Source organism: Mus caroli, unplaced genomic scaffold, assembly GCF_978045245.1.
Source record: "Mus caroli unplaced genomic scaffold, Mus_caroli_1 scaffold_10, whole genome shotgun sequence".
Classification (NCBI taxonomy): domain Eukaryota; kingdom Metazoa; phylum Chordata; class Mammalia; order Rodentia; family Muridae; genus Mus; species Mus caroli.
In genome coordinates this window covers 107,511,419-107,523,368 of record NW_028227265.1, presented here as the reverse complement: position 1 = coordinate 107,523,368, position 11,950 = coordinate 107,511,419, and the positions used below count along the sequence as shown (strand labels likewise).

At 47.1% G+C, this 11,950-nt stretch overlaps 1 protein-coding gene across 1 annotated transcript in view; it reads right to left on the bottom strand.

Annotated features, from left to right (window-relative positions):
• Nucleotides 1–3,537: 3,537 nt before the first annotated feature.
• Nucleotides 3,538–11,950, bottom strand: part of Ikbkb (inhibitor of nuclear factor kappa B kinase subunit beta) — a 47,757-nt gene continuing 39,344 nt past the window's right edge. Inside the window, exons 16-22 of the mRNA XM_085844085.1 lie at nt 11,582–11,691; nt 10,368–10,417; nt 10,189–10,288; nt 9,866–10,013; nt 8,024–8,151; nt 5,734–5,824; nt 3,538–4,781 (exon numbers count right to left, since the gene is read on the bottom strand). Of these exons, the coding sequence (XP_085700211.1) occupies nt 4,713–4,781; nt 5,734–5,824; nt 8,024–8,151; nt 9,866–10,013; nt 10,189–10,288; nt 10,368–10,417; nt 11,582–11,691 (696 nt within the window). The 3' untranslated portion in view covers nt 3,538–4,712. The remainder of the gene's footprint in view (nt 4,782–5,733; nt 5,825–8,023; nt 8,152–9,865; nt 10,014–10,188; nt 10,289–10,367; nt 10,418–11,581; nt 11,692–11,950) is intronic.

Genomic DNA, 11,950 nt, shown 5'->3' with positions numbered 1-11,950 from the left:
AAGTAGTTTTAATGTGCATCTTCCTGATGACTAGGGATATTGGACATTTTTTGAGATATGTATTGGTTTTGTATTTTTTAAAACAAAAACCTGTTTCTTCAGTTCAAAAGACAACGTGTATATTGGCAGCTTGATTTCCTTGGAATTCAATTTCTCTACTTCTTTGTAAATCCTGCATACTAGCCCCTTGTCTGAAGTCTAGCTGGTTTAAGGATTTTCTCCCTTATTTAAGCTGTTGGCTTTGCTGATAGTTTCTCTTGCCGTGTCAAAACATTTTAACTTCATGTAGCCCCACCTGTTGACGCCTGAGACTAGTTCCTAGGCATTAAAACTGTTCAGAAGGTTTTACCCACCCCAGTGTCATAGAGAGTATCTCCTATATTTTCATTCAGAAGTTCCAGTGTTTCAAGTTTTAAATTAAGGTCTTCCATCCATCTTGAATTCTTTTCTGTACAAGATCAGAAATAAGCACCTAATTTTGTTCTTCTGAGTGGAAATCGTGTTGAACAGGCTCTTACTGTTTTGACTGCATGTCTGTGATTAAGAAACAAAAATCAGGCCAGTGCCTGATTTAACAACTTTAATCCCAGTACTTGGGAGGCAGGGACATAAAAACCAAACCAAAACCAAAAGCAAAAACTGCTACTATTGTGGTCGAAGGAGGTGAGGGCCCATCCTAAACTAGCATCCAGATTTGGAGGTATTATGCATGTGGTAGTGATTTTGGAAACAAAAAAGATGTAAGACTGAGTGAGTGCACCACAGATTGTTTCTCCGTAGTTTCAGAAAGCTACTGAGGCCAGGCAATGTGTAGCACAGCCAGAGTCTCTGTAGGGCCATTGCATAAAGTTGTAAAGGAGAAGTCTGGGTTGTTTTGGAGACTCAGAGATGTTAAAATTCCAGAGCCATGAGATGCTTGCCAAGAAGAGCAAAACATACGTGGAGCAGAACCAACCCAAGTGAGTAATGTCTGTTCCAGGAAGGAAAGCTGGAGGGGTCAAGCCATCTAAGCCTTAGAGATTTGTGCCCCAGACAACAGACAGAGCCAACAAGGATTTGGTGTTTGCCTAACTAGGGTCAGTCCTGTTTTGGTCCAACCTTTTCACATTACTCCCCTATTTTTCCCTTTTGTAATGGGAATGCATATTCTGTACCATTCTATGCTGTGGGTATATAATTTGCTCTTTTATTTCGGGGGGGGGGGTGTCACAGTTTAAGGGACTGCTTTGAGACCCATAGAGACTGGAATTTTAGAGTGTAAAGACCATGGGAAAATTTGAAGTTGGTCAAACTGCATTTTGCACCATGAGCTGTCCATGTGTCTTGAGGGCTAGGAACTGGATTCGGTAGTTTGAATGAGGAATGTTCCCCACAGTCTCATGTATTTGTAAACGCTTGGTCTCCAGTTGGTGGTGCATTTGGTGTGTGTGTGTGTGTGTGTGCATGTGTATCTTTGTGTGTGTGTGTGTGTGCATGTGTGTGGCATCTTTAGAAGGTGCAAGTTTGAAGGTTTATAGTCTTGTCCCACTTCCTTCCTGATCTTCTCCTCCTATGCTTTCCTGTGTATGGAAGAAGAATGTGATCATCCAGCCTCTTGCTCCTGCCATCAGGCCATGCCTTCCCCATGTTCTAGGTCCAGAGATGGGAGATCTTTAAGAAAAAAAAAGTTACTTGCATCTATCTTTTGTGTATGGGTGTGTTTTGCCTGGTGCCAGCAGAGGCCAGAAGAGGGCATCTGACCCTCTGGAACTGAGTTATAGATGGTCACGAGATTCCGTGTGGGTGCTGAGAATCAAACACAGGTCTTTTGGAAGAGTAGCTGGTGCTATAACGGCTGAATTCATGTCCCCTGGCTGGACATGGGGAAATGTTGTCCACACACGATCAAGATGATGAGGCCATGGACTTTTAAGCTGACATCCAGATGAGGTTTTGGTCTCAGGAGTTGGTGCTGCACTTAAGACTTTGGATATGTGATAAAGAGTCTTGGAGCTAGAGGTTAGACTGGGTTGATGGTGGGCCTATAACATGTCTACAGACTTGTTCTAGAATGTGAGGATGTCATGTCATGTGGCAAAATACATGATTTCATTAAAATCTTGAGATGGGGAGAGGGACTTAATTTATTCCAGATTTCCCAGACTGGCCTTAAATCAAATGAAAAAAAAAATCTTTTTATACATCAAACAAGGACAAATCTCAAAGAGGAGACTGTAGGAGTGACCATGAAGGGCTGGATGTGAAGTCCTTCACAGCTCATATTTGAATATGGTAGCTATTTGGTAGTGCTGTTTTGGGAGATAGGAGAACTTGGGGACATGGTACCTAGCTTAGGGCTGAAAAAATGGGGTTCGAAGGTTCCAGGCCTCGCTTCTGGCCCAACTGCTCTGCTTCTTGACTGTCACGTTATGACAAACATAACCCTGCTCCTACCTCTCATTCCCACTGGCTCAGTCAGGGGCAAGTCCTTTGCCCTGATGGAACATTCCTTAGCTACAAGAAAGATAAGTGATCCCTAAGAGAGAGATCCTACCACAAGCTGAAGATTATATGGAGCCTCGGAAACAGGAAGAGGCCAGCAAAGGCTCTCCCCAAACCTTTCAGGAAGTACAGTCTCGATGACATTTAGATTTCAATTCCTTAAATTTCTGCTTTAGCTATGTCATTTGTTACATTTAGAGATTTTTTTTCCTTTGGGACTTTTTATTTTATTTTTGTGGGAGTCCACTAGTTGCCTTTGAACAGGTCCCTAGGGAACTCACCATCCCCATCAATGCTCAGACCCCTGCACAGTCTGCCTTCTCTCTGCTTGCTTTATACACAATGTCCCAGGATTTTACCTACAGTGGGGGGCGGGGGAAAGTATCTATTTCATTGTGCTGGATAGCTTTATGTCAACTTAACACAAGCTAGAACCTTACTTGAGAAGATGTGTTTATAAGATCCAGCTGTAGGAAATTTTCTTAATTAGTGATCGATGGGGGAGGGCTCAGCCCATTGTGGGTAGTGCCATCCCTGGGCTGGTGGTCCTGGGTTCTATAAGAAAGCAGGCTAAGAAAGTCATGGGGAGCAAGCCAGTGAGCAGCATCCTTCCATGGCCTCTGCATCAGTTCCTGCCTTCAGGTTCCCACCCTGCTTGAGTTTCTGTCCTGACTTCCTTTGAAGATAAACTGTGATGTGGATGTGTAAGCCAAATAAACCTTTTCCTCCCCAACTTGCCTTCTGGTCACAGTGTTTAATCATGGCAATAGAACATTCATCTTTTGGGGAAGCAGAAGTAACCCTTCAATTTCACTGACATAATTTACAGTGCTCTAATGACAAACTTTCCAAACCACTGCTTTGGGTTAATGTCATTTTTCTTGCATAAAGTTTTCCTGTGCCTCCCAACAGCTTGTTAAACCCCAGCTCTTTCAGCCCAGTCTGGTCTCACTCCATCCTTTCTGGTCTTAGTTCCCACTATGCCCTTTCCAGGATTTCTAAACACTGAGCACACATGAAGGGTAGGACTCTATGGTCAATGACATGACTCATGGGCGAGTTTACACTGAGCTTAAGCCAGCATCTTTATTGTCAGAGTTTTCAGATAGTTTACCAGTGTACAGTATCAATCTCTAAGGAGCAATCAAAGCATGCAGCACCTCTGAACTCATCTGATCATCGATGCGTCACACTGTCTCTGCGGTGGCCACTCTGACATTTCTCTGTTTCAACATTACATATTCTCTAATTAAATATACCTGCCTATGATAACCTGAGCCTGTTTTTGCTTTTACACACACACATGCACACAAACACACAAGTTTTGTGTGATGTTAAAATGGCTCATGATCTAGACACACTATTCAATTTTACAAACTTTCCCATGATGTTGAGTTTTGAGCTCAGAAGTACTAGTGATGGTATACTGTGGAAATACACCTTTGAGTCCAGGATACATATCTGAGTAATGTTACAAAAAATAGAAACTACTTATAAAATGAACCAATTTAATAATATTGCTAGCTAATTTAAGAGGCAGCAATATGCACACACACCTGACAGGTACCCAGGAGTCGCAGTGTTCAGTAGGGTAGTAGTTGGCATAAGACCTTCATCTTCCTTTTTTCTCCGTGATAATTGATTCTAGGTAATCTTTGGGACTCAAGATATGTACCTGCATTTCTGTTCTGCCTGGCTTTGTAAGTCACTTTGTGGCTTAAAGGACCAGAAACAGCAGGGAGTTTGGCATCGCCATCACTACAGCATAGTCAAAGGTTGTTTTGCCACAGTGACCAGCACAGAAGGTAGAAACATTTACCAGGGGAGAAGTGAAGAGGAAGAGAGAGATACGATAGTCAAACTTAGGATTAACTGTCTAAGAGAGCTGGATCCGGATGACGTCCCAGCTGTAAGGAGAGGAGGGGTGGGCAGGGCAGAGCTTCCTCCCCCAGGAGTCCAAAGCAGACAGGCTGTCTGCTGTCTGGAAACACTCAAGATAGACACTTGTCATTTCTCTGTGTTGCTTTCTTTGTACAGCAGCCATGAAGCGTCGCTGCTGCAAGTGCTTGTGACTGCATTGTTGTGCTTCTGTGGGCGAGAAATCCAGTGTGTAGACAAGGCCAGCCTAGGCTGCTGCGGGCAAGCATCACAGCTGCTGGCAGAGTGAGATGTCCACCTGGAGATACCAGAACATCGTCACATGCAGAGCCACAGGCCAGCTCATGGGCACCTCAGTCACAGGCCTGCTCCAGGCTAGACCTTTCTTCATCCTCCATCTGTAACCAGCTCCAGTCTAGAGTCTGAAAGTCAACAGGCACATTAAATACTCAAGTGGTGGGGTCATCGTTCCTCTTCAGGAGGCAAGCAACACAATCTAGAAGTATGTTTAAGCCTTATCAGCGTCAGTCCTGGTACTACAGGGCACCCTTGAGCCAAGTGAGTTACAGATTCAAATGTGCAGCAGATTTCCTTTGGACTAGCTGAAGTTCCTGGAACTCTGTGCCTGTGGAATGTGGATGGTCATTTTAGTACGACCTGTAGCATAGAGCTCTCATTTACATACTCACTGCAGATAGGTGGGAATCGTCTCAGTTATCTGTTTCCATGCCAACCAGAAGGCTGCCCTTTTCCCTGGCTAAAGTGCAAGCAAGTAGTGAGATGGAAGAAACAGCACCAGGAGACAAGTGAGAAGCAGCAGGAGTTAGGAGGCTCGTCGAAGACAGACCAGTGAGCAGGTTAGCGAGGACGGCAACTGAATGGGGTTTCTTCTGACTCCCCAAAGTTAGATGCAAGAGTAGTTAGTGGATGCTTGCATTAGCAGGAAAAGGCCACTTAGACACCAACAACTGTTTAAGCTCTGTCTGAAAGTGCCTGGATCATGGCTAGATTTTCTTCAGGTCAGTTTCTCAGACACTGATAGTGCTTGTGGCTAAACTGAGTCCTTGAGCCACACACAGGTTTCTCTTTTGTCACAGAGCCCAGCACAGTGCCCAGCACATACAGATGTTCTGCAATGGTCCCACAGATAGTAAAGGGGCTTTTGGTACCGCTGTCACCTCGTCAGGATTAAGTGTCATAAGGGATTAAGATAATGAATGCACCTGGCATTCCTAAGCATGAAATAAATACGAAAACCTGAAAACCGCAGGGCCAACCATGAGTCTCTGCTGAGCCCAGGCTGACGCCAAACTGTGTTTGCACGTTTGCTGCAGAGAGGATGGACGGACAAGCCGGGCTCCCGTAGGTGGTTACCGTGAAGCTTCTGTCTTGCTCCTTCACCGTGTCCTGCAGTGCACTTTCTAGCCGGGAGCAGAGGGCGTGGGCTTCGGCCACCAGTTCTTCACTGGGGACAACAATCAGATTACCACAACAAGGTCATCAGGATCTCACCAGGGCTAGTATACTGCTGCAAAATATGCTAGAGAACTATTTACACCGTTCTAAAACAACACAGGAATTACTCATGTCTTCAAGCACCGCGTCATTGACTAGTGACTTCAAGTATCTCGCTAAATACTCCACGGGTGCCCAAATCCCACGAGATAATGTTGCTGAAAATATGGGTCAGTAAACAGATCTTTACATAATAAAAGCCTTTAAAAAGGGATTTATTTTTATTTTATGTGTATGTGTGTTTGTCTGCATGTCTGTCTGTGCACCATACACATGCAGTGCCCATGGACGATGAGAGAGGGCACTGGATCCCTGGGACTGGGGTTAGTGCTCTTGTGAACTGCCACGGGAATGCTGGGAGCAGAACTCAGGTCCTCTGCCACAGAGGCCAGTGCTCTCAGCTGCTGCGCTGTCGTAGCTCCAGGATTTCCTTTTGATTGATATATAACCAAATTCCCATCCAAAGCGCCAATAGCTAAAGATGTTCCATCGCCTGTTTTCTAAAGTTGGGTTTTTCTGTTTGTTTGCTTTTTTTGTTTTTGTTTGTTCATTGGCACCGTTGGAAGTTGAGCACAGGCTAGGGAAGTGCTCTACCTCTGAGAGATCGCCCCAAATCACAGTTTTAAAAATGGAAATCAAACAATAGACCGAGAAATGTATGAGCTTTCATAGCACACATTTCCGGGAATGTAGTGCATCTAAACTGAACAATGGGTTTTTCTATCATGGATTGTCTATGACATGGGGCAAGCCAAACCAAACTGTGTCCTTTTCCAACCAGAGTCTTGTGAAACAGAGAGATAAGACACTCTCCCCTACCAATGCTCACAGGCTAACCTTTCTGAACTCGGGGGGCTGTCACTGGAGGGAAAGTACCAGTGCCTCAATTTCCCTTCTTCTTCAAATGTGGCATTCTGTGTGGGGATAACCAAAAGAGCACACCCACAGGGCTCCTGGCCAGGCTAAAGGCTCACTCTCAGCTCCAGAGAGCACAGAGAGGTTCATGACCTGGTGTCTGGCCTTCAGGAACTGGCAAGAGATGGGAGCGGTAATTAAGACTCCACAGAAACATATAATTAAATACCAAAAACTATACACTCCCTAGGATCAAAAATCGGATTTTTAAGAAACATTATTGTTATGTAATTTATGTTAGCAATCTTGGCTGTTTGTAAGACACAACAGACTAATCCAGAACCACACTGAGGTGCTCATAAACACTGAAAAGTCAGATTTAGACTCATTGTTACTGGCCAAATGACCTGGTCAGAATGTCACTCTAGGTAAACACAGGACTTGGCTAGAAGTTAAAGAGTCAGGAAGCAAAAGAGAATCTAAAAGTCTTGCTAGAGAAGAGCTATAATATCTGTCAGGATAGAGAAAAGACCCGAGAGAGGGCTCAGCAGGTAAAGGCACTTGCTGTCACACCTGGTGACTTTGAGTTCATGCCCCAGGACTCACAGGGTGGAAGAAGGGAACCAGTTTCCACCGGTTGTCCTCTGACCTTGACAGCGCACCAAGGCACATCTTCCCACACACCGAAATTAAAAAGAAGAAGAAAGGAAGAGGTGAACGAGGATGGAGAGAGGCACTGGGTGTGAAGAGATCCTTGGTTCTTAGCCTTCCTCATGCTGGGATCCTTTGATACAGCTCCTCATGTGGTGGGGACCCCCAACTGTAAAATTAGCTTCATTGCTACTTTGTAACTGCAATGTAACTATTGTTATGAATCATAATATAAATATCTGATATGAAGGGTATCTGATAGTGACCCCCAAAGGGGTCATGACCCACAGGTTGAGAACCACTGCCCTAGATGGAGAAAGTCAGAGGTTCAGATGTGACATAGAGGGCACACCCTGAAGTGGGTTTTAAAGAACAGCTAGCATACATGTACAGCAGGACTAATAACTCCAGTGTTCTCATTAGGCAACTGGAAATCCAACTCTTGGACAGGGAAACTAGTGGGCACATGTCAAGACACTGTAAAGAACATGCCTGTGTCCACAGATCCTGATAGACACAAAAAGAGATGCACAGACAAGACCCTAGGGTGGAAGTGACTGGTGACAAACACGCGCATCCACTCCCAGTCTCCCTGCGTGCCCTTGAACGTGACGCTTGGCCCTGCCGACTGAGCACAGCTTACCTTTTCTTGTCTGATTCAGGTAAGCTGTCACAGGCACTGGAAGGCTGGGACATTAGCTGACCAGGGTGACTGAGTCGAGACACATTCATGCTGTCTGGGCTTCCACTCACGGGACCTCGGACTTTGCTCTGAATGACGATAATAGGAAGTCAAGCATACTGTGGAGTCAGTGGCTACAGAGATGGCCCAGTGGTTAGTTACTGGCATACTGCTCTTGCAGAAAGCCTAAGTTTGGGTTCCCAGCAACCCACAGTGGATGGCTCACAAATGCCTAGAACTCCAGCTCCTGGGGACCCAGTGCCTCTGGACCTCAGACACCTGCACTCATGTGTATACACCCACATGTGGACACATGAACACACACACACACACACCATCAAAGATAACATAAATCTAAAGGAGAGGAAGGTGTTTTCACTCTTTTTCCAAGTAGGAAATAAGATACAAAAGAGATTATAACAATTGCACTACCTGTGGTAGCTAAGACAGAACGCTGAGGTGTCTAGATGACCAGAGTTGCTACAGCTGCCCTCCTCCAGCTAGAGGCCCAGGCAGTGGCTATTGGCCACCTCCTCATGCCTGCAGCCAGTTCCTTAGCACCTCTAGCTACTTCTCCAGTGACCCCCGACCCTGAGCTAACCACCAAGGGCCACCTTCAACAAGCCTTTTAAGCAAGCGGGTTTGCACTATTCTTCACCCATCTGCTGCACCCTATGGGCAGAGCAGGACACCCACTTCCTCTGTTTCTACCCTAGGCATGCAAGCTTACTCCATATGGACTGGCTCCCAGGGCTAGCCTCGGCTACTCCTCACAGGGTTCGCAACTCCTGCATGAGTGCAGGTGACAGACAAGCCAGTGCCTGTTATCTCGATTTCCACGTCCCCTACTTGCTTACAAGAGGAAATACACCCCAGCTCACATCCCCAGGCAAATCCACCAATGATGCTCCGGGGTGTGACTTCCCTGAGTTCTCTAGAGTGAGCCCAAGTGTGAGCTTGCTGTTGTGAGTCCCTCAGGGCAGCGCCTCCTGCCCTCTGGCCTATGGAGCTGCGCCAGTCTTAGAATCTTCACGAAGTACCATTTTTGTTTCCTGCTGTAATAAGCCATCTCCTTGTCTTGTTCTTTTTGGGGTTCTTTTGTTATCTGAGGCAGATCTTACTACGTAGTCCAAGCTAGCCTTGAACTTCCTGTTTCAGACTCCCAAGTGTGGGGATCACAGGTGTGTGCTACCATGCCACCTCCTTATCTGCCCACCAACACCTTGAAAGGTGTCATGACATCGAGTAGGCTGGCCTAAACTCATCACCCTCCTGTCTCAGCAGTGCTGGGATGATAAGTGTGCAACCTTCTGCTTAGCTGTGTGTGTGTGTGTGTGTGTGTGTGTGTGTGTGTGTGTGTGTTGCTAGGGTCTGAACCCAAGACCTTATACACAGGGCAGACATCTGTCAGCTGAGATTCATCTCTAGCCCTGAATGTCTTACACGACACATTCAGATGAGACCCTGGTGTCAACTGAAGACACAGATACAGGTGAGGAGGCCTGAGCCACTGTGGGGGTGGGGTGGGGGTGGCTGTGCCCTAGATCCATCAGAGGGGATACCATTTTGCTGACAACTGGATTCTTAACCTCTGGCCTCTGAAGCTCTGAAAGAACAATGTCTGCTGTCTGGAGCTACTTGTGGTACGTACAGTAGCCACGTGGGTAAGTAAAAACACTCACAGAAACCCTCCCTTCCGGAAGCCTCCCTGCCCACTCCATGTCACAGGTCAGCCTGTGCCTCCTTGGAGGGCCGTGACAGCGCGTGGGGAGGAGACCTGAGAGGCCAGAGTAAGTGACTCACACAGGCGATCTTCAGGAGGTTCCAGAGCTCCTTCTGCCGCTTCTCCTGAAGCCGGACCACGGTCCTCTCGTCCTCGTTCATAAGGCTCACCACCTCTTCTACCTTGGGCAGCAGCTCCAGTGCCTTCTGCTTACAAACCACGGTCTTACTGTAAGGACAGAGAGAGCCACACTCCCGAGAGCTCTGGGCCAGCACAGCACTGTTCCCAATTAGGATTGGTTCTTCACTGTGCAGGTAAGGCAGAGCAGAGCAAGGGCATCCATCTGCCCCTTGGCTTTGCTTGATTCTCCATCCTGTCCTGGAGGGGGCGAGGGAGTGCCTACCTGAGCTGTGTATAAATCACCCGCACTTTCTTCTCAAAGCTTTGGATTGCCTGAAGCAGCAGCCGTACCATCTCCTGGCTGTCACCTTCTGTCCTTTGGTCTGCAGAGGGGAGTGGCATAGTTCCTCCTACTGGCCTCCAGGGTAGACCAGTGTCTCAAAGACAAGACAAAGCATGTACCTCTTGGCTTCTCCCTGAGTCTTCGGTAGAGCTCCCTCGCTTGTTCCTCCCTGGAAGAGAGAAGGCCAGAGTCAAGGCACACCAGCCTGCTAACTCTTGCCAGCACATCACTACTTTTTAGACTACTGGTCATATGCTCTCAGTGGGAATAAAACCTGCTAGTTATATGGTAATATTTAGAAAACCCAAATGCCACAAGCGAGAACAGCCTTAAAGATTACACTCCTCCTCTGCTTAGCTACAAGAGTGATTCAAGGTCACTCTTGGTCACCATTTCTGGACCTGACCAAGAAAATACTTGCTCTCAAAAGCCTAAGTCCAAAGCTAGACATGAAGGCCTATTTCTTCCTCTAACACAGGCAGGCTGGCAACAGCCTCACAAGGAGGTTCTAACTGATCTTGGTTGCACACACAGGAAGGTGAGGTAGTGGGATTTCTGTGAATTTGAGGCAAGTCTTGACTCCCTAGCGAGCACCAGGTCTGCAGTATTAAGGAGTGAGACCCTGTTTTGGAACAAAGAACACCTGCACACACATGCGCACACACAGACATTCATACACACATGTGCACAAAGTGCAGATTCTCATTTGGAAACCTGAAGAGAGGAAAGGGTTCGCATATGAGAGACAATGGGGAACAAATAATTCTTCGTTTTCAGATTTCTCACCCTAAGAATTCTAGTAAGAGCATCAGGTGACACTGATCCCTTCAGGTGACAGGGCCCTTAAACTGACCCACCTGCCTGGAGCCCTCTGTGGGCACACAGGGCAGCATGTTAGGGTCTCCAGGCAGGATGGATCTGCTTGGTGCCCTGACTCCTCTTGGACACAGTGCCAAACTCTTGGACTCGGTGGGCTCCTCCCTCAGGTCTACTTCCTGCTCTGGGAGCCACATCTAGAGCGCGGGGCTGTCTGAGCAGGGACGTCTGCTGCCACAGACGTGTGTGTGTGTGTGTGTGTGTGTGTGTGTGTGAGCATGTGTGTGTGTGTTTCACAACCTTTAAAAGTTATCAGCTGGCTCCTTCCACTCTGGGAGGTCACCTTTCCTTGTCACTTCACAGGCTCAAAGTGAGTGAGACAGCCATTTGTCACAGCTTATCCGAGAGAATGAGCCAAGGTGATTCACTAAGAAGCTATACCCCACAGAACCTTCTGAAACTCTGCAGGGTGTCAATGTGCTCTGGGGGAGTGTCGCCCCTCCCCAGTTGTACTCACAGGTCATCCAGGGTGCCCCCCTGCTTCCGACCCATCGGGCTCCTCTGCAGGTCCACAATGTCAGTCTGCAGTGCCATCATCCGCTCTACTAGATGCTTCACGTCGTTCTCCTGATGGGAAAGCTGTGCTCATGCCACCTGATGGACAGAGGGCATCCTGGGAGGACAGATGGGATGGGCAGGCTGGGGAGACCCTCAGCTGACTGGCTAGAAGGAATGTGTGTTCAGGAATAAGTTGCTCCAAGCTTGGATCTCATGGCTACCACTTTCTAGTGTGAGACCCTCAAAAGTTCCTTGACTGTAAGCCAGTTTCCCCTGCTAGAAGCAAACTTTCAACAGGGCTTAACGGCACAGGTAAAACCAATAGAAT